This window comes from Penicillium canescens (genome assembly GCF_028828765.1).
Source record: "Penicillium canescens strain IBT 15451 chromosome Unknown utg000003l_segment0_segment0, whole genome shotgun sequence".
In the NCBI taxonomy this organism is placed as follows: Eukaryota; Fungi; Ascomycota; class Eurotiomycetes; order Eurotiales; family Aspergillaceae; genus Penicillium; species Penicillium canescens.
In genome coordinates, this window is record NW_026703965.1 from 4,024,835 (window position 1) to 4,046,632 (window position 21,798).

Below are 21,798 nucleotides of genomic sequence, written 5' to 3' on the forward strand. Positions count from 1 at the left end.
ACCTATTATTCACCAACAAAGCACCAGGACCCTTAAGCATTAACGTAGGTAACGCTACATAAAATGACGCAGCAGAAGAGGGAGTTCGCAAATGGATTAGAAACTTAGCATGCGATTTGCAGGGTTGGCCTTCCAGTCGTTTAAGCTCGCGAGAGCCTCTTCAGTGACCGCTTCAGTACTAAAAGGTCGCCAGGCCTTAAGCGCAACAGATTCTGTGGCGGAGGTTTCCCCCACTTTTGGACATCTTGTAGTGAGAAGTTGTCGGAAAACTTGCCTGTGATCAGCAAATGGACCACGGCCTCATCAAGGGCGGGATAAGGCCTTGCGGCAAGAGGGTTCCGATGCAGGGCGTACGCAATCATAGCATCCAGCGGGAAACGGGAATTGTTTCTACATACCTGTCAGTTGAGGGGAGATGGTACTGTACTGAAAGAATTCTCACATCTTTTTGCCCGCTTCTTTGCTGCACCGAATAAGAAAGCTGGGCCCGAAGTAGTACACACACCACCACCAATATTCACCGATTTTCTTTTCATTGTGGAAAGATTTGTGGAGTTTTCTTTTCTCGACTGGTGTCACGCCTCTCGAGTTGCAAAGTGTGCTGACGACATTTTTTTTCAGAGCAGTCTCTGCTGTGCCCCGTTGACGTTCACACTCGATTTCTCTGACAAAAAACAGAAACAGAGAACATCGAGCAACACGTAGCTTTACATCATGCATGTCGTTCTCATTGTGCAGTCGCATTAAATAGGTCATAAGACTGGCACGATTGGGCTTTTGAGCGGCATTCGAGGAGCTTGAGTCATTCCAGGAAGGGCCGCTCCAGAAACCAGAGACCTTCCAGGTACAGGAGTACTTTTCTAGAAAGGCTGCGAGGTTGTGTGAATGAAGGCGTTCGCCGGTGCGCTGGACTTCCGTCACCTGTTGCAAAGTCAGTCGGGAATATACCGATTCCAGAATATCGGTTTCATTCGGTTCACAATCTTCAACCGCTACACTTGGTTGCTCAGGCTCCTCTGGTTGCTCAGGCTCCTCTGGTTGCTCAGACTCCTCTGGTTGCTCAGGCTCCTCTGGTTGCTCAGGCTCCTCTGGTTGCTCAGGCTCCTCTGGTTGCTCAGGCTCCTCTGGTTGCTCAGGCTCCTCTGGTTGCTCAGGCTCCTCTGGTTGCTCAGGCTCCTCTGGTTGCTCAGGCTCCTCTGGTTGCTCAGGCTCCTCTGACTGCTCAGGGGCAAGACGGGGCCTGAGGTTCCTGGAGGATTGGTCTGATTGAGATTCAACAGCAAGGGAAATCTTTCGCTTTGAGCCTGCCTGAAGACCCCCAATTGACAAGGGCAAGTGAGACACATCTGAAAGCTTCTTGGGCTGCGCAGACAGGTCGTCATCTTTAAGCGAAGGAGAAGTAGATGTAGATGTGGAAATGCGACCTTGGGGATTCGAGGAAAAGTCGACCGGATTCTCGTCTTCACTCAAAAACCTCATAGAATGATCAATGGCCAAGTCAATATCCGATTCGCCAAAGCTTTCATTTGAAATTGAACAACCATCAGGGTCACTACCCCTTGCATTGCCAGGAGCATAGTCGGCTAGTTGCTGTGGTTCCAATGAGTATCGTTCACTCGAGGGAATCTGAATGCCTGACTGAGCCGAGTCTATGCCGATAATATTCGTAATTATGTCGTCAGAGCCAGCAGCAATTTCGTCCTCATCGGAAGCATCTTCAACTGCCGGCTGGAGTCTCGACAAGGATTGTCGGAACCGTTCGGGTGTTGCGCTTCTCGATTCAATTTCCTCGGATGTCGCTCTTGCTGACCTCTCCAGTCGCCCGATCGTTGGGCTCGTTAGGCTGACCGAACGAACTTGCGTCTCATTCTTCGTATATCGGGTACCCAGGGCTTTTGAAGATACTGGCGGAGTCGAGGTATATTGGTGGTCATCGTTCATTTCGATGGCAGAGTCGTGAGAAGTCACATCCGAGTTGTTTGGTGAGATTATGTTTGTGCCGTCCGGGTGATGCTCGTCGAAATCGTTAGGGAAAGATTGATAACGGGTGTCGAGGGATACATCTGGAAAACAAAGGTAAATTAAGTCATCTTCTGAGACGTTGTATTTCTGGGCTTCCTTACCGGACGACAAGTTTTGATCGTTCGGTGGAACCACCGAGTCTGACAATCCTGCGAGATGACCCTGATTTGGGCTACCGTCGATGGCCGATGAGAAAGATTTGCCAGAGCTGTTGTGCTTCACCTCATAATCGATTAAACAGTCTGCATCAGCTTGAATTTGCTTGTAAAGGCTCATGATCGTTTCCACAGGCAACCTCGATTGAAGTTTACAAGAGATGCGGACTGCGTCTAAAATCTATGATAGTGTCAATAAGGGTCAGGTCCTAAGTAGGGTCAGGCGTACCTCTTTCTCTGCATTTTCTCCAGGTAAGAAGTCGAAGCTCCCTTGTTCTCCATAGTGATTTGCCTGGAGGAAGAGTCAGATGGTGCGAGTTCGGATTGGGTGGCTGGCTCACATTGTTGAGAGAAAACTTGATCTGAAGCATTTCAAGGGTAAAGCTTCTGAAGAGGACCAAGGAATTTGATGGCAAGTGATAAATGAATATCGAGAGCACTTAGAGATCGCTGGTGCACTTTGAGGGAGGAGGGGAGCAAAGCCAGCTGCGAGGACGCCAACTGCGAAGACAAAGAGGGTGCCACTCTTTCTCGGCTCACCCTCGGCTCACCCTCTGCTCACCCTCTGCTCACCTTCCCTGATCGTGGGATTCATTGTGCTCGTAAAGTCGAAACACATGGGATAGAAGGATTTATACAACATTTTGCAAGTGGCTGGGGGTATGAAAGGAACTTCACGATAGTTTGGCGAATTCATCCTTCATAGTTGAAGTGAATGACCAAATCCTTTCGGTCTTGTTGTGAGTTGTTAAGGAAAGGGAAAAACGATCTTTGTGAATAAATCACACTGGATTAGTCATTGTCAGCTAATGCTGTTATCATGTGACTGGTATTGTGGACCAATGATGAACGTTAATTTACAGCATAATTGCGGGGCGCTCAAAGCGCTCACTGAGCGCTCACTGAGCGCTGAGCAAGGCAGAATTATTCCTCTTGACGATTGTTGGACCTGGTATGAGTCACACCACTGGTGCTGCTGCCTGGCCGGCTGGCGAATTTTATGACGTCATTTCCCAATATGGTCACATGTGTTGATCATTGCCTTTCTGGGACCCCTGCTTACCTAATCCGTCCTGATTCAGGACCGCTTAATAAGCGACCTTCAGCTGCCATCACAACCAGGAACCACCAGGTTTCTGCTCCATACTCGGCGGACCCTTATCATCGGAGGCAATTCACTATGGCTTATGGGAGCTCTAGGAATGGAAAGTTCATCATCCTTTCACATTCTATGCCTATTGAGTGTGGGAATGGGACACTTTTTACTGATCTCAAGTTGCGCTCTGATTGTCATACTCTAATATCCACGCCCACAAGGTTTGTACCTGATCATATCCTCCGTTGCTTGCGTTTATTCTCTGTCGTTAAGCACGACACATGTCTTTCATCATCTATAGCTTATCGGGTGAGTCGGTTCGGCCGTTTGAGGCTCGGCCAGGTCAAGTTTCTTCTAACTAGATTCGTGGATAGGACGAGGGTATTGAGACTCCTGTACTAGTAGTTAGTCAGTCGATACCTGATTTAGGTACAAGAAACAACATGTACCAGATTCGAAAGGTCTCTGAGCCATTTGTTCTGCATGGAGGAATCGAAAATATATACAGTCAACTCTCGCTTATACCACGGTGGGATATTGCACATTCTTGATAATAACACATCCCTTGCTTGGATGGCCCCTTCATTCCAGTTTTTTCCATATAAATTGACAGAATATAACACATTTTGTTTTACCACACTTTCTTCCTCTCAAATCTGCTTAGTCAGCGCAATCAACCAATCAGAATGCCTCAATCTACAAGCTCTCCTACCCTCCCGACCCCACCCAAGCGCGTCAGAATGGGACCAAAGCGTACCAAATTGGGTATATCAGACGCGCAGAAACAGGCACTACGGGCATTTTGGTCTAATACTAGCCCAAAGCCCACGCAGACTGCATGTGCTAAGTGGTTTGAGGACCAATTCAAACAAGTGATTGACCGGTCAACCATATCAAGGATCCTTTCATCCAAATACAATTATCTTGATACGGGCCCTGCAGGGGCAAACAAACGATCTTCATCCTCTCATTGGCCATTATTGGACCAAAAGCTATATGACTGGGCAGATAACCATATTGGCAATGGAATACCAATAAATGGCCCTTTGATCCAAACTAAAGCAGCTGAGCTTTGGAGACAAATACCGGAATACAAAGATGGGACCAAACCTCAATTCTCTGAGGGTTGGTTAACTCGCTTCAAACAACGCCACTCTCTTCAATATCATACTTTCCACGGAGAAGCTGCCTCAGTCCCATCCTCGGTACATGATCAGATCAAAAGCACCAAATCGATTTGCAATCAATTCAAACCGTCCGAAATCTACAATATGGATGAAACTGGCCTATTTTGGCGACGTATGCCAAATGGTGGTCTTTCAAAGGGAAAAATTGCTGGCAAAAAGCTTGATAAAACACGAATCACTATTGTTGTTGCATCAAATGCGGATGGTTCCGATCGAGTCCCTTTATGGTTGATTGGCACAGCAAAAACCCCTCGCGCACTCCGGGGGGTTAATTTCCGAGCTCTGGGATGTGTTTGGCGTCACAACAAGGCAGCATGGATGCGTCATGACATTATGGAGGACTGGTTGCGATCTTTCTATGGGCGTATTCCCTTAGATAAGAAAGCTTTGCTCCTTTTAGACAATGCTTCACCACATGTTATTGGACTCCAGCGAGCGCCACCACCACCCCGGATTACGGTTGTTTTTTTGCCAGCAAACGCAACTTCAATTTATCAACCCTTGGACCAAGGTATTATCCAAAACTTGAAGCACCATTATCGGAAGAAATGGATGCGCTATATGATTGCTTTTCTTGATCGTGGGATAGACCCAAAACAAAGAATGAGCATTTATTATACTGTTACCTGGGTAACGCAAGTTTGGAGAACAAGTGTATCAGACCAAACGATTATCAATTGCTTTAAACAAAGTACTTTGATTAGTCCAAAGTCTATACCTATGCCTGAGTCCGCGCCCGAGTCCGCACCTGAGTCTGCACTATTTTCCGAGCCCGGATTGAGTGATGAGATTGAAAGTCTATATAATCAAGCAATTGATAAGCTTGGTGATAAAGATATTGTGCCATTTGACGAGTTTTTGAACCCTTCGGACGAAGACATGTTAGAAGATGGGACTGAAGGGCGAGATGAGACCAATGAGCAAGATATATATATTGCCCCAACAACCTCAGAAATTCAGGATATTGACATTGATGGGCCCCCACCTGAGCTTCTGTCTAATTCTGCTATATTGGACAGCCTCCAGGATATCCTACTATGGGTTTGTAGCAAAGAAAAGGGTACCTCGGACCATATTAGACAAATTGAGAGCTTAATCAGCGACTTTGGCAGGATTCAGATTGATGAGAAACGTCAGGTGACTTTGGATCAGATGATGGGATGGAAGACTAAATAGGTATTAGGGCTTAGAGTTAGCTTGTCAAATATTATGTCATCCTCTCACCAAAACACAACTCAATTATACCACGTAATTTGGCTTGGATAGTATGCTGTGGTATAAGCGAGAGTTGACTGTATTTGCCCATTTTTTCGGATTCGGACGGCCACAAAGACATCGGATTCACATTCCAGGAAAAACTCCTTCGCTTTTTTGAACAAACTCCGCTTACGCCTATATCTTTGCTGAGATTTGGCTCTAACACTCTGTGACTGACGTTTGGCGACCATGGTTTTTCCAGCATACACACAGAAAGGAAGATATCATCTGGCTCGAGCTAGAACAGCCCATTATATATTCCCAACCGGGTCCCTGCGGGCCATGGCAGTTGACTGAGGTGAACTCCCTGCCGCCCTCTTCCCACAGGGAGGCCCACCCAAGCGAAGGCTCCCTCAGTGACCGTTCATGATATAAAATGGCACTTATTCTCTCATCTCCCTCAAGTGAACCTGCCCCCCTCCTTTCCTTCGAAATCGTTACATCTCCATATAGAGTATGGAGGTGCCTGCCATTTACGCGATTGCTGCGGGCGGCATATTTCTGGCCCTGTTTCTGATACAAACCCGCTATGTCCTAGTTGACTGGACAGAATCATTTTCTGTTTTACTTTCCGGACATCTGACCCTCCCTGTCCTTGTTCGTAGGCATCGAGTCCTTGGACCATGGACCCGAGCTGGTATCCTCGTTCATGTCTCTTACATCGCCGTCAACATCGCTCTGGTCTTTTTGCGTACCGAATCGCTGGTAGACTCGGGCCGCCGGGCGGGCGCGCTGGCCCTTATCAACATGATCTTTCCTCTATCAACCGCCCACCTTGGTTTCCTAGCCGGACTGCTTGGAATCACCTGGCATACTTGCCGTAAGATCCATCGAGCAACCGGTTGGACAGCTGTTGCTCTGCTGTCATTCCACATTATCGCCGAACTTCAAGGCAAAACATTTAGGTTTCCTCTCACTGAGACACGAAATCTGCTCACTGTGATCGTATGCACTCAATCAACTGTGGATTTGGCCTTGCTGACAGACGTAGGGTTCTTCCGCACTCGGTATCCTAGCTCTGTTTTCCATTCCATACTTTCGTCGTTGGTCTTATGAAATCTTTCTCCGAAGCCATCAGATACTTGCCGGACTTTTTGTCTATGGCACCTGGCAGCATATTCCTGCCCACGCCAGCTCGGCGAGACTGTACGTGTATGTGACACTGAGCATCCTGGGGCTAACAACGCTTCTGGAGTTGGCGATCCATTTATACCGCAACGGAATATTTTCTGGCCATGGTGCTCCTCGAGCCCTTGTATCATTCTCAAGTAAGAAAATACCAGGGAAAGCCTCCCCAGAATCACAGCTGCAAAGATCCAAATCATTTTACCTCGACCAATGCATGTCGAGCCTGGTCAATACATCAACCTCTGGATGCCGTCGGTAAGTTTGTGGTCATGGACTCAGACGCACCCTTTCACCATCACATCCTGGTCCAAGGGTAGACAGGATACTTTGAAGCTACTTGTGCAACCTCGCAATGGCTTCTCTGCAGATCTCGGACGCCATGGTGCGCTGCCCACAGATAGCTCGGTATCATTCTTAGCCTTATTTACCGGACCTCATGGACTCACCGAGGACGTCGATCCCTACGAAACCATTCTGATAATTGCGACCGGATTTGGAATCGCGACTTCGATTCCGTATCTAAAGAAAATGATTCATGGCTACAATACATGTACGTCCCGTACTCGCCGACTGCATCTGGTCTGGCAAGTAGATTCCATCGGTATGTGCATATACCACGGTCCTTCGTCCGATCGAAGCTAATGAGGAAGAAATGGTGAGCACGGCCGAAGAGCAGATCGATGATGTCCTTGAAGATGATATCATAGATAAGGGTTATGTTGGTTGAATCTTCCACGGAGTTTGTCCTTGTCACTGACGAACTACTACACTAGATACTCAGCATATCCATTTACGTGGAGCACGGCCTTGCAAATAGCAGAACACCGGTTGGAAAACATGAAAGGATATGCTATTACCAGGGCTTACCTGATTATCGCGAAATAATCTCAACCGAAGCATCTGGGAGTCAGATAGAGAGACTGCCGAACATCCCGGACGAGCCAGGTCGAACTCTTGTAATGGGTAAGCAGATTCCAACAAGCCATGGCAATCACTACTTCTAATATTTCCATAGTTTCCGCAAGCGATGGTCTCAGAGATCGCTTACGCGACATTGCAAGAGGCTATCTCCACCAGGGTGTTGAGCTTTCAGAGCTGGAATATCAGCCTGAGTAGGAAAACTACACGGATTACTACGAATTTCAGTGGAAGGCAGATGGATGTTCGATAGTAAATGTCTGTTTGTGATACAGGAGGTTGGAGGTTTTCTGCCTATTCACCTGTCTGAACTGTGTCCAATCATCTGGCTCCACCATTGTGTGAAGAAACGTGGTGGCAGAAATGGAACGTAGCCAAAAATGGAACCGTGGCCAAAAATGGAACCGTAGCCAAAAATGGAACCGTGGCCAAAAATGGAACCGTGGCCAAAAATGGAACCGTAGCCAAAAATGGAACCGTGGCCAAAACTGGAACGCGGTGGCAGAATTCGAACAGCGGCAGAATTGCTACATAGTGAGGGCTGGAGGATTGGCGATGTATCTGCCTCCCCGGAATCACAGGCTCTGCGGAATTTCCTACGGTAGTAAAAATTATTTCTAGACTATAAACTATTCAAATATGAATCGCGATACAGTCTGAAAAGGCGCCTGAAGGTACTTCGTTATCGTACAGCACAGAAATGCCATGAGGGCTAGATCACCGTAGTGCGGGTCAGTTGCGGGCCCATGCGGGGGTTATTTCTCTCGGAGGAACTATATTGCATTAGATACTGCTCACCCTCATCACCCAGTTCTCACCCGATCCTCACCTTCCACTTTCTCTGAGGTGAGAACGTTTTGCTCGCTCTGAGAATGCTCTGCTTTCGCGTGAATCAGGGTTTCTGGGCGCGTACATCATGAGCCCTTTCTTGCAGCGACCTAGCGCTTGCACCTCGCATCTTCCTGGCGGACCACAGTTGTGCCGACTTGAACGATTTCAATGATTTCAACGATTTCAACGATTTCACCATGGTTTTTGGGAACCCTCCCTTTACGAAGGGCAGGGGTTCGCTCGCCAGCACCCCCCACTCCTTCCAGGCTTATAAAAGGCCTTCTTTTCCTCCTGTTGCTTCTCTCCCTCCAAAACGTCAGGCTGGAGCTTTCTTCCTAGCTGTTAAACGGCGTCCTTTCCTTCCGTTTGCGTTGATCGCTGATTCTATCCATTCATTCATTCCTGCCTGGGTGTTACGCGGGCTGTTAATACCACCATGACGCTTCTCTGGGTCGGTCTGCAGGTAACCACCCGTCCAGTAAATTCAATAACGTTCCTCTCATTTCTCTCTCAGGATTCTTACCCGAAATGCGGTCAAGAGTGGGATGAAGACGATTCCTCCGACGTAAGTGAGCCTTAACTCGTTACCTCGCTTTTGAACGGTGCTAACTCAGGAATAGCTGGTAAACAGACTCGGCAAAGTCCTGGAGGAAATCGGACAACTAGATCAGAGGCAGATGGCAGAAGTCTTGGTGCGTGCTAAATGGGCGGGCTTTGCCAGATGGTACATGCTGGCGACCCTCGATGGGATGCCTTTTTCCTCAACTTATCGAAACAACTGCCATATATCGTTCACTGTTCTGGTTGGCTTCAGGGTGAGCATATTCTGCCCAAGGTCTTGGAGGAGCTGGGAGCTGACTTATCAGGAATGCGTTCGCGCGGCGGACGCTCTTCTTTTGGATGAGAAGCACCTTGCAGCTGTAAGTCGTCTGCTTCAGTTACTATATTTCGCCCTAACTTTCGGTAGCTCGTTCGGCGCTTTGGAGCCGACCTGGAACAGCTTCGGAAGCTAACGATGCCTCAGCTGCGTACAGTGGGCATTGGACTCGAATGTGCTGGATTTGTGGATGAAGTTTACGCAGCAGAGGCTGTTCAGGATTGGTCTACACCAGCACCAGGTAATATGGAATGCGACCGCGGTATTTTCGTCTTATCTGACTGCTAATCCTCTTTTGAAGAAAGCACTATTACTGGTGCTATGCAACCCGCTCCGTTCCTTCCACCACAGCCTCCTTACGACCTTGGTTTTTCAACACACGATGCATTAACCGCCCTTGGCGATTCTCAACCGTGGATAAGTTCTCTGAATCTACTTGATGACGCAGACTCCAGTTTGGCGGACTTGCCTTTGCTCACCAATAAGCCCTCGGAAAGTGCTTCTCCCTTCACCGAACCGAACCTTTCCAGTGATCCCAACTCGTGCGTTGAGATGACTTCACCCGTGACCGCACATACACCTGGAGATGGAACGCCATTTCGATCTTCACCTTTGGACTCGTATCCGAGTCCGGGCGAAAGCGAGCTTCCAGGCTCGGAGACTCACACTATGATAGCGCCTCACGCCCCTATAATTTTACCGAATGTTGACGAAGGAGCTTCATATTATCCGACGCCACCTTCGTGTGGCAATGAAGTCTCCAATGTGGGAGAGCAATCTATCCGGCCGGAATCTGGCCGCCTTATGGCTAGCCAAACAGAAAATATGGATGAGCTTGTTAGTACCAACGCGGACGATTTATCCGTTCCAGTGGCGCTCAATTATAGGGTGCAGAACGTGAAACGTTTGCTCTTTTCTTGCGATGCTACGCTTAATGACATTCGAGTTCAGCGCATCCTCCATGTGAGCGCAAATCCCCTCATTGCGGAGGGTCTCGAGCAAACGCTATGGCCCCTGTTGGGCCATTGGAATTTGTCCGAGTCACTCGACGTATCGGCGCTAGGCCTCCCAGTGCAATGGAGAGGCATAGGTGCAGCTGCAAATTACCTCAAATTACTTGATTCCGATGGGAAGCCATCTCATTTGAACCCTATTGCAGTGCGCCTTGGACAGGTATTGCTGTACTTCAACTACGAAGACCTTTGCAGAAACCGGAACAAGTTAACCCATCGTACCTCGGACAAGGCTGATAAGACTCATGTACTGAATAACATACTCGAGGAATACCAGGACGATCCTCTCCTTAATAAGGGAGAACAGGTTCGCCGCAATCGGGTCACAGGCTACCACCTTCGCCGCGGCAAATGGTGGTGGAGAATTGCGGGTACCGTAGGAGTCGGTATACTTTTACTGGGCAACACTTCTTTAGTACACGACATGTATGTCTTCCGCTGGTTCATGCGTGGCTCGGCTGACCCTTGTGAATAGGTGCATCAAGAGCTTTACTGATGCTCAGCTCAAAGCTTTCGTCACACTCTCTCTGAAAACCCAGTTGGGGTCCAAACGTATATTTGAGGCGACGGAGTCCATGGTCAAATCTCTCATATTTGGCCATGTCACACACGATCCTTATGCCTTTCTCTTCAATAATGATTGCGGTCTTCTTAGGCCTGAAGAATTAGCACTGGTCCGAAATGAGGACGAACAAGCCCTACTTACTCAGCTCTCTCAGACGTGCTGGGAAGCTGTGGATATTGTGGAGAATGCAAGGCGTAAAATGATGAATTATCTCGGCTGGGAATCGGACAAGTAGCACCAGTGCGACTGTAGATCCCATGTGTCGTAATCCTGGAAATAGATATGCACTAGATGACTTTTCGAAAACTGTAATCGTTGCCACTCCTCATATTCGTGACTTGAGTCTTCCCACCGGTATTGAGACAATTCTGCAATCGTACGCATAATCCTCCATTTATCTCTAGAGCTCGGTTGTTAAAGGCAACGAATGTCAATCTAAATTCCCTTCTCTGATCTAACTGCTTTATCCGGCCCTTTTGCCCCGGCCTTTATGCTGGACCTCCGTTTGGATTCCATGTGTACGAGTAGAACGTACGAGCGGATATCAGAGCAAACCAGGCCAGGCCGATGAGATCGCCGAGACTCCACCGAATTTCTGTCAAAAAGGGTTGCTGAAAAACAATAAGCGAGTTCGGAGCGAAGTTACTGGGTGGCTCACAAACCTTTTTCAGCTCTTCAAAGGAGCTGGCCGAGGTAATCGCAGAAAGAAATTCTATGGCAGCTGGGCAAGTTGACCAGCGTTCAAGATCATCAATACCGACCACCCCGTCGTCCTTGGCGTAATTTTGCATCAACTCCATCATGATTCTCGACACAGGCGCTAGGTCACTCGCTTGGACCCGGCTTGTCTGCCGGGGGATACAGCAGTCAACCCGCGCTGTTCGTCTGTCAGGCAACGTTTCGGAAGAGGCGTCCTTGCATTCGGCTTACCGATCTTGACCTCTCCATTAAGATTCATGAGGACGCTGGAGCAATATAAAGCAGTATGATGGAATCCCTGGGTTACTAAATGAGCCAGTCCTTCCAGAAACTACACATTGTTAGCAACTCAGCCTTTCAGTGCAAATATTCTATGCACAAACCTGGGACATAATAGCAGCGAGTTGCTGCTGGTCTGGGAAAGCTTTGCAGGCAACAATATGATCTAGTGACAGCGGGTCAAATTCGCCAAGAGTGTACAGGGCATCGGAGGTGCGGAAAAATTCCCAGACGGAGGCGACATTCTTATGGTTTGTCGAACGGAGAACCTTCAGAATTTTGTCACTGTCCCTGCTGGAGAATCGCCGAATCGCCCGTGCAGCACGCCCATCGGAAGCTCGAACGCATACAATCACTGTTCCGGCTAAATCACATTCGTAGTATTTCTTGTAAGTATCCCAAGGGGACTCATTCCGTATATTAGAATCCGAGCCGGTAGGGCTGTTCGCTTGAAGACTCATGGCTCGTGGCGAACCTCTGATGACCTTGCCTCCAGGCTCAGAGAGTGAGGATGGAGGGGATATATTTGGATGGGATCTGGAAACGAAGTGCCCCGACTCTGATTTGAGGTCGGAAGATGGCGACACCGCTTCGTTTTCGGGTGGGAGTTGCAGCAGCAATGCAATCTGAGAAGGTTGGACTCTTGTGGCTCGCTTGTCAGCCTTTGACTTCATGATCGGGCTGCTCATAGTTCAATCCAGGTGAGAAAGTAAAGAAAAGATAGCTTTGCAAAGGACTACTTGTCGTAGTCTTTTAACGGCTCCCTGGTGTGATGTGCTGCGGGTCACTGAGGGGCCCTGCAGGGATGTGGCAAGAAAGAAGTACCACGCTAGGCAGATTGGCTGAATTTGGCCGGGGCCAGTATAAATGACGCTCGATCCTGAATTATGCCGTGAGATCCTATTCTTTCCTGTTGCTTTATCTTGCAATGAGCCGCGCTCTGTTTACCGAAGAAGAGGTGCAACTGGCAAGTGAGCGGCGACTGAAATATATTGGAACAGCGAAAGTCAGCATTAGTCAAATCCAGTTCGATCCTCCTTTGCCTCGGGATCTAGATCCTAAGAATTTGGATCGACTTCGCAGGGTCTTCCGCCAGAACCGTTGTCGCCGTCTAGATGTTGACAATCATGTCCCTGCTATCGTGTCGCCACATGATCTCGCCGATGCGTTGAGGAAGGCCAACATATCACAGCAGTCACTATTGACGACGGATGCTCGTCAACTACCCAGAATTAGTTTTCTGGAAGGGCAGCTACTTGGGCTTCATGGTCGTCACCGCGTCCAGGCCGGAGCTGAGGTGCTACCTCCTGCTGATCGTTGGTGGACGGTGGATCTTTACTCAGATGGTAACTATGTCGAGAAAAGATGGCTAATCATGTGCTGACAATCATGGTAGATATTGGTGCAGAACTCAGAACTTCCTTGGTGGAGGAATACGCCAACGAAAGGAAGCCGACCGACGGTGAAATCTATCGCAAGATTCGACAATACGAGGGCGATTACGATGAAACCTTCCGGGAGCGATGGTTTGTACGTCTATCGCGCAGCAACCAAGAGCGTTTGGATCAGTTGGACAATAAGAAAAACCGCCGTATTCGAGGTGCCTTTGACAGGCTACTAACGATTCCTGGACTTTGGCCAGGTGGGATGAGGATTAGTGTAGTTCACAGACTGATAGCCTCCGGATGTGTTGAAGTGAGTTTCAGAAAACTGCCCCTCTTCCACCGTGCTAATCGAACGCTTTGTCCATAGTAGGAGACTATAACTTATCTGCATCATATCTGGGACTTCTGGTCCTCCTTGGTTGCTTCGGACCACGCTTCCCTCAAGAGGATCGACCAGAATACTGTGGAGCTATTGCAGCTGCTGGCACCTGGTAAATCACGTACAGATGGGCGAACAGCCTGTGGAATGATCCTTAGTGGCCAAGCATTCGCCGAGTTCAGCGACGAAGAGCGACGGATCATATGGTCCCGAATGCAGAATTTTGACAGCATGATCCCGTCTTTGTATACCTTCTTCGAAGACTTCAAGTACCTAGAGGCCTGTGCCCACTGTGTCAAGCGCCTCTGTGGTCCGATCGATATGTCGATCTGGAGAACCATGAGTTCAATATTCAATCCACCCTCAGAAGAGGGAACCGCGACTTCAGGGGCAGCGGATTCCCTCATCCAGACCTCCGAGTCTACTTTCCGACGCCAGCCGGCAACTGATATGGAACGCCTCGAGACAGGATATTTACAAATATGGCTTTACGCAATGAGGCACTATACGTTAATGCCCCCGGACCCAAAGAGCGATGACGAGTTGTTGGCAAAATCAACTCGTGCCAAGCCCGATGAGAGGGCGATTTACGAGATGGCTGAACTCGCTCAACAGCTTGGCTTTCAGTCCACCGAAATCGATGCACTGATCAAGAGTTCACCTGATCATCAGATCGCACGATCCGCCCTCCTACAAGCCCGAAAGCCCAACCGGTATCGATACGATAGCCAGGATTTTGATCTTTTGGTCAATCAGATTGTGAGCTGTTTCGCCAAGGCTGTTTCCGTTCGACTGGAGCAGCCTCAGGGTCTTCTGGCGGATAGCGCAATGAAGCTAAAGACTCGATCCGGGGAACCCCAAACACGGACTCACAAGCAGGATGGACCCTTGCTGTTCTTGGACCGTTTGCACGCTGATGTTGAGGTTGCCGACAATGTCACCAGCTTTTTCGTCCGCCGTTGTGTATATTTTGCATTTTTCGGAAAGTCTGCACGGATTGCGACTAGCCATGTCAACCAATCCGAGGACATTGGTCCAGATCAAGGAATGGGGGAGATGCCTCCTTCGCCAATGTTCGTCGAAGAGGACGACTTCCCTGTTACTCATACACCCGCACCAGACCCCCATCCACCTCACGGGAAACAGGGAGAGACACAGGAGCGGACAGCTGAAGTGATTGCAGGACGAGGAGGCAGTGAAAGTCAGCAGCCATTGCGGACGGACCAAAAAGAAAACGCGAGGCGTCGACGGCGAAAATTTCAAATACGCCGAGCTGTCTCGCGTCCGGAGGGGGATATGCACCAAGAGCCAATGGAGTTGGAACTGCCAGAAGTGAATCATGACCAGGTTATGTTAGACCGGAGTAGGTCGCCTGAAGAAAGTTCTATCTCAGTCGGGCCTCAAAGCCAGCCGGAACCGGTCGAACCAGCGACGGTCATCACGCAATCTTCCCATGTCTCTGCTGTGCCGGATGTTGACGATAGTAGGAGTGACTGCACACGAGTCCCTTTGGACGCAGTTCCGCTCGTGGAGGACCAGGAAGAGCAAACAATGGTCGAAGAGGCCGATAAAGACGATGCTCCTGATGACCAGACACGGGTCGATGGTAACGTACGGCGAGTTTCTCCAGAACCAGAGGCAAGCAATTCCTCGGTAAACAGCCAACCCCCGCAGGAAAACTTAGATGAATTTCTTGCCAGTTTGAGGAGAGCCCAGGAAGAACAGGAACAATTGGAAGAGAGGTTGGAAAATGAGCGGCTGAATGAAGAGTTTGACTTACCAGGGCAGCCGCCTGACGAGACTTCTCGACTAGAAGACAGACAGGATCCATCATCGTCGAGCTCTGAAAACCTACAGGAAGAGTCTGCGACTAGAGAAGTTCTTGCAGCTGCTTCAGAGACCACCACCGACGAGGCGCCTGCAGAACATGTCCACCCAGGATCGCCAGACCCCGTTGTAGATCACCCACCGCCTCCTCCAGTTGTCGAAGATCTGCGTGCCCATACACCCTCCGCAGCCGATCATATGCCATCAAAGACGGCCGAGGATCGGGTCCCTCAAAATCACATTGAGATTCAACTCTGGTCCCTTGAACGAGGAGAGTGGAGACGGTCTGACCGTCTCCACATAGATCCGTCGAATCCATCGTTGATGGAACGAGTGGCGCAGAAATACTTATGGAAAAATTATTCACTGTACGATAAGGATTTACACAACCTAAGGCCGGCCCAATGCTACCGCGCAGCGACTGCTGACGGCAGCAATGCCTTATTTGTGGTGTCCGAGCATGAGGAAAAGAAGCTGGCGGCCGAAGGTCGACTTGTAAAGGAGAAGAACCTTCTGTGGATGGCATCTCGAGTCTTAGACCGGGTAGAGGATGTAAGGGATCCTAGGCACTCATGAGATACCCATCTTAGGACATGCATAGTCCTATGTGGCTTGAAATAAGAGCGTACTACAGATAAGACGTATGGCACCCTGAGAGAAATCTAACAGGAGTGGTACTGGAGTGAGATTCTGCTTTTGTGTCTATGATAGAGCTATGTAGAGTATCCTGGAAGTGATAACATGAAAGGACGTTGACAAAAGACTATTTTCAGCTAGCTCATTTCAAGAGTAAGGGTCACTTGGAAGGCCGAGAATAAGAGACTTCTTTCGAGAGGGCTTGGCTCATGGGAGAATCCTCTTGAGAGGAAACCACTCACAGTAGGGCCTGCTGAAGAGCACAGGCGACACAGAAGGCCACACGTCATATGAACTGGTTCTTCGTACGACTTCCCTTCTAGTCCAATCATTCTAGGCCCAGACCAGTCCCGATCAAGGTGACCAGCCTCTTTCTTGAGAAGTCTCTTCGCTTAGAGGTCATTTCTCTGAAAGGTCCTTGAATATTGAGGTACGGAAGTGAGAGGCGCTCGATCGCGGATATAGCTAGCAGCCTGGACTATAGCCAGCGGCATAAACTCGAGCTCTTCCATCAATTTCTGACTATCCTGCGAGCCAAGGACCTATTGATTATCGCCACCCATGTCACTTCACAACCTCATGCATAACAAATTCTGGTAGCACGAACCCAACACCCCTCCCGCGTTGATCGTTTCGTCGAGAAGCCTGTTGAGTTTGCGAGAACCTAGATCAATGCGGGTAACTGTTGAGTCTAATCTCCATCAAGTGGAGACTCTCTCGCCACTCCTAAGGTAGATTAATTCACAGATAGCCCAGGCCAGACCAAGCTGTGCAAGGGCTCACAAGTATGCAACGCGATTTTCCCCATCGTAACCGAGCTAGCCGTTTCGAAGCCCATTCGGTATCCGATTTGAATCTACTAATAAAAGTTGATAAAGTTATACACTTAATACCGGGCTGGGGTAATAAGGAAAGGATGGGGCACGGTGGGGATATAGTTGCCAGATGGCAGTCAATACGTGTGTGCACTACTGGTATTGGCTTACTCCTGCTGCACTGATTTGGAGGCACATTTCGCCCCCTAAACCGCTGCGCTACAGAGACACAGCGTATTCGATTAGCTCAAAATAATGGGCTTATTTACCCGATTTCTAAATTCATATATAAAGGCAGACTGTCCATAGGGCTCTGTATGTCTTCCTCCCTTTATTTTAGTTCAACCTTTTGTTACGTACGTGTTGGACTTTGAATATTTCGAGATGAAACTTACATATGTTCTTCCAATTGTGTTATTTTGCAACATAGTGCAATGCGGACCGGCTTCCCGTCGAATGTCAGATACGGTGGACACGGATTTTGTGTCTTCAAAATCCCTTCCTAGGAGAGCTCTACTAAATGGATCGATCCCAGAAGTCCAGAGCCATTCTGAGTAAGCACTCCATTGGAACATCCTAAAATATTAACTGATCATGCCCGGAACTTAGAAAACTGCACACCCTTCTGCCTCGGCAGAACCCACACGATTGGCAGCTTCCCAGTTCTGGTAAAGCCGTCTTACAAGTGGGCTCAATTTTTTTAACAGCAATTGTGAAATCGGCGACCGAGATCGTCTTTGAGCTCCTGAACACCAGCGTGTCCCAGTACGGCATTACGTTCCGAGAGTATGCAACGGGACTGGACGCAGGCTCCGTGGAGGTAGCGAGTGGCGGTGTTGGGAAATTCAACCCTCGTGGTTCGATCAAACCGGGAGATTTTATTCAACTGGGCCTCTTGGATAGAGGATAGTGAAAAAATTCTACGCAGGCAAATAGGCGATGCTATTTGATGGAGATGGAGATATGCGACTGGGGGATTTTGTTCCAGGCCGCAGCGCAGTTCGCTGTTGGATCTTGCAGATGGGTCTCCATTCAGTTCTATGGGTATTTAAAGGACGGCATTTCTCAACTTTCTGGTGCTTCATAATCCATCTGTGTTTTTTCGCCCGGAAGGTATTATTGCTGTTATCATAACTGAGCCTATTTGGAAGACGGCTCGACCAGATTTGGGAAGAGTCCAAGTGCGTCTCTGCGCGAGTTATGGCAAATTCGGAGTTTTCAATTCTATGCAATTGACTCTAAATAATCCGTCTACGTCGGTATTTCTTCAATAATACAGTAGTAGCTCGACGGTTTTGCCTTGCGCCCAGATCGCCTAGATTTTCGACGCAACGTTGTGGCGTCAACTCGGTGATCGAGAGACCATTAACCAAGCTTACTGTTTAAAAGCGTATTTGACCCTCCAGATATTCACTTTAGGACCCACTACCGAGAATTTTTTTCTTGATACTGCTTCATTTTCCCGCTACTTATGCTCGTTCTTCTAGCGCGCGGGATTCGTATGGAACTTCTCTGGTCTATATTCTTGCTGGATACGGCAAACGCGATTTCATTCCAAATTGGAAGTAAATGGATACCGAGTCAATGGCTTCGTTGATTCATGGCCGGCTTATTCTTGTTTTTGAAGTCCCTGCATCGGATTCGGGCATCGCCAGCGACTGCGCACGCGATGCACATCAGAGGCATGGCGCTGGAACGCCATTCGATGTAGCAAACCTACTTCACACCAGTTGCATTTGAGTGGTTCTTCTTTAAGATGAATAGCATCAAAATGGCGCGTAACACACCCGGGATCATGAAACATCTGAAAGCGAACCTTGTCCGGAAGCCCTTCACTTGCGAAGCATTGAAAGCATGCCTCTGGCTGCTTAGCAGTTTCGAGGTACTCCTGGTGGCACGTAACGGCTTGCCACATACAGGGGCAGGTACCTTGCAGGATTCGATATCATTTCGGGTCTGCTGTAAATCCTTCGGCTGGGCTATCAGTCCAGCCGGCGAAGCAGATTCAGGAGCTTTCTGTTTAGGCCGGCCCCTCAATGGGCCTCCTTCAAGGACGTCACAATACTGGACAACTGCTTCAGTACCCGTATCGCGCCGATGCCACTCATCCTCCAACGAGTTAGAAACAGGGTAGGAAAGAAGGCTCTGCACGAGATGCAACTGAAGGGGGTGCATGGTGTCCTCCAAGGAGGGGTTGTCTTCATTCTCTTCCTTGACCGCAGCGCCCGACAGCTGTGCCTCGATATCCAAAAAGGCTTGCTCTTCATCAAATTTCTCTCGGATCTGATGCCGTAAGCTCCGGTGTAGCCTTTTCCGCGTATTTCTCACCTCCTTCTCCCGTTGCTGGAGTCGGAGAAGCAGGCCGGGTTGCTGAGTCTCTTCGTATTGCGCACGTATCTTGCCTAGATTGCGCCGGGCCTCTTCCAACTCGGGATGATCTTCAACTTGCGCCCTTTGTTGAGGAGTCAAGTAGCGTGGGCGTCGCGTGTCTCGCCAACGGCTTTGCCGGGTAACGGCTCGCATCAGTTCCACATCCGGGTCGAGGCCACAGATAACTCGGATCATGTCGGTGTCGATTTGCAAGGGATGATAGTGGTTGAGAAAGGTGTGAGGGCTAGCATGCTTCATGATCAACATATGTTGCTCCTTGCTCACCCACCCTGCGGACTACATCAGCCACCAACTTGACAGGGCAAATCAAATTCGCAGTATCAAAAGAAGAACTCACCGCTTTCGTTGATCACTTTACCACTTCCATACCGGAACTGATGGGCGTGAAATGCCCCTTTCCACCCGCGAATCTCGCCAAATGTGACCAGCAAGGTGGACATCGTAGACTTGGGCATCTGTATAGTCCGTTGAATGGTTGGAACGCCCATGATCAACTCCGTTTTGCAAAAGATATACCATTCAGACTTTTTCGGATCTAAAGGCACCAGGAGCTGCTCACAGCCTTTGCTGATGAAAAGTTTCCGCAGCTGAGCCTTCGAAGTCAGCCCCTGATTCCGGAACGCCCGCGCGTGAAACAGGACGCCAAAAAGCAATGTGTGCGGGCATATCACCAAAGACGGCCCGTAAACGATTTCGGGAAGTGCAAAAGTCGTTCTGTTGATAAGTTAGCTGCATCACCCTAGTCAGCCATTCCAGAGATGACAAGAAGGATCTGAAGAGATATCATATATCTGGAGGTGAATGGGAAAGTGAGAGGGAGAGACAGAAATTGCGCTTGCCGTACAATTTGGTGAGACCGAGAAACTTTTTGTCCCTTCGGGAGTAAGTTCGATCATAGGGACGGGTGGGCCTCCACGGGGATCCTTCTGGAGGGAGATCTGCAGGTCCTTGAACTGCAGACTCAACAGGGCGCTTTTCCGGTGCAGCGTAAAGATACCGAGAGAGTTGAACAGACACACTTGGATACGTTGAAAGCCTAGATGGAACTTCTTCTCCTGTGTTGATAAGATCGTTTCATTAAACGGGCCGACATCCTCGATATAAACCGGCGTCTTCTTTCCAGGCTGCGTGTCCAAGCCAAACTCCTGGACCAAGTACTTCATACCCTATAATCAACGGTAAGTCAAGGATATCAAGCTGGATCGGGATAAATTTGGAGGCATAATGACCCTTCGTATCTCTGAGCCATCTTCATCTTTGATCACAATCTTGGTGAGCTTTTGATAGTAACAGCGAAGGTTTTTCCAGTCGGTCTCGAATGTGCTAGCTTTGTTGATGCCCTTTATATGTCGACCATCCTCGCCTCGCTCGAGCTGGAGACACCAGCGTAGGAAACGATACATATCATTGTTCGACGCCTGGCGCAGCGCCTTCTCGGCCTCGCGCCATTTTGGTTCATTGGGCCTGTTTCGTACTTGGCTAACACAGTACCTGTATCCGCGTTAGAGATCTCCCCGTCAACGCCTCCGGTAGCGATGTACCTCAGTGGGTCACTCACCTTTTCCACCGACTCTCAATCCGCTCTCGTCGTTCAATAGTCCCCGGTGCTTTGTCAAAATCCTCGGGGATTTCAGAGAGATCAACCCCACCCTCATCCAGTGGGTCCTCGTAGAGCTCTCCAGCATCATAAGAGACCTCTGGCTCCAAGGCAAGGTTCTCATCGGGTCGGAGACGTTTTCGTGGGCTGGAAACGTCTTCCAGCTCCGTCAGATCCGTCTCGTATGTAGCATCGCCCCGCTCTGAATCGCTAGAAGTAACCGCAATAATGTCATCCCCGCCAGAGTCGCTTTCCTGATTTCTAGTCCGCTGGTGTCGAGAACGCTTCATGGTCGAACTCAACGGATTTGAAGGGACGGCGAGGGTGCGGAGGTTGAGAAATGAGACTACAAGACCGCGAAATAATGAAGTGGCTGGTAGGTCACGAGTAGACGGTCGGCGACTGATTTCTTTGGGACTGTGCACCCACAGCTGGGAGAGCAAATAACAGACCAAGGAAGCACGAAGAAGAGAAGAGAACAGACGATGGGCAAAGAAGTAGTCTCGGTGGAGGGAGAGGGAAAGCTTGGGGAACAAGAAAATATACGAAAGAGAAAGGGGCCATGGCGGGCAGATACAATCTTGACCAGGTGCTGAGAAAGTGAGGCCATTTTTGGCGCCTTCGCGAACGCCGAGCTAACACTGGCCGTCGCTGAGGTCCAGGAACTGAACTGAACGGCTGCTGGTGGGGCGGGGGTCTTTTGCGAGTGGGTCTAACTGGTGCGTGGTGGTAGCTGGACGT

The 21,798-nt window shown here is 49.2% G+C and overlaps 7 protein-coding genes across 7 annotated transcripts; 4 read left to right on the forward strand and 3 right to left on the reverse strand.

Annotated features, from left to right (window-relative positions):
* Positions 1-140: 140 nt before the first annotated feature.
* On the reverse strand, positions 141-2,548 carry N7446_004974 (uncharacterized protein; the record flags this gene model as incomplete). The annotated part of the gene is made up of 4 exons (XM_058513722.1): positions 141-390; positions 443-2,358; positions 2,407-2,469; positions 2,519-2,548. 4 exons carry the CDS (start codon positions 2,546-2,548, stop codon positions 141-143), a joined length of 2,259 nt encoding a protein of 752 aa, XP_058375051.1.
* Positions 2,549-7,055: 4,507 nt separating this feature from the next.
* On the forward strand, positions 7,056-7,961 carry N7446_004975 (NADPH oxidase family protein; the record flags this gene model as incomplete). The annotated part of the gene is made up of 4 exons (XM_058513723.1): positions 7,056-7,446; positions 7,496-7,563; positions 7,619-7,808; positions 7,861-7,961. 4 exons carry the CDS (start codon positions 7,056-7,058, stop codon positions 7,959-7,961), a joined length of 750 nt encoding a protein of 249 aa, XP_058375052.1.
* Positions 7,962-9,030: 1,069 nt separating this feature from the next.
* N7446_004976 (uncharacterized protein) lies at positions 9,031-11,284 on the forward strand (the record flags this gene model as incomplete). Its single annotated transcript, XM_058513724.1, has 6 exons — positions 9,031-9,057; positions 9,109-9,159; positions 9,215-9,514; positions 9,562-9,733; positions 9,773-10,910; positions 10,960-11,284. 6 exons carry the CDS (start codon positions 9,031-9,033, stop codon positions 11,282-11,284), a joined length of 2,013 nt encoding a protein of 670 aa, XP_058375053.1.
* A 253-nt stretch (positions 11,285-11,537) lies between these two features.
* On the reverse strand, positions 11,538-12,701 carry N7446_004977 (uncharacterized protein; the record flags this gene model as incomplete). Its single annotated transcript, XM_058513725.1, has 3 exons — positions 11,538-11,926; positions 11,980-12,079; positions 12,132-12,701. The coding sequence occupies 3 exons, from the start codon at positions 12,699-12,701 to the stop codon at positions 11,538-11,540; spliced, it is 1,059 nt and encodes a 352-aa protein (XP_058375054.1).
* Positions 12,702-12,955: 254 nt separating this feature from the next.
* On the forward strand, positions 12,956-16,194 carry N7446_004978 (DUF3723 domain-containing protein; the record flags this gene model as incomplete). Its single annotated transcript, XM_058513726.1, has 3 exons — positions 12,956-13,373; positions 13,424-13,722; positions 13,783-16,194. 3 exons carry the CDS (start codon positions 12,956-12,958, stop codon positions 16,192-16,194), a joined length of 3,129 nt encoding a protein of 1,042 aa, XP_058375055.1.
* Positions 16,195-17,589: 1,395 nt separating this feature from the next.
* Positions 17,590-17,979, forward strand: N7446_004979 (uncharacterized protein; the record flags this gene model as incomplete). The annotated part of the gene is made up of 2 exons (XM_058513727.1): positions 17,590-17,623; positions 17,777-17,979. The coding sequence occupies 2 exons, from the start codon at positions 17,590-17,592 to the stop codon at positions 17,977-17,979; spliced, it is 237 nt and encodes a 78-aa protein (XP_058375056.1).
* Positions 17,980-18,785: 806 nt separating this feature from the next.
* On the reverse strand, positions 18,786-21,347 carry N7446_004980 (DUF3435 domain-containing protein; the record flags this gene model as incomplete). The annotated part of the gene is made up of 6 exons (XM_058513728.1): positions 18,786-19,729; positions 19,798-20,174; positions 20,305-20,432; positions 20,480-20,626; positions 20,690-20,951; positions 21,019-21,347. 6 exons carry the CDS (start codon positions 21,345-21,347, stop codon positions 18,786-18,788), a joined length of 2,187 nt encoding a protein of 728 aa, XP_058375057.1.
* Positions 21,348-21,798: the final 451 nt, after the last annotated feature.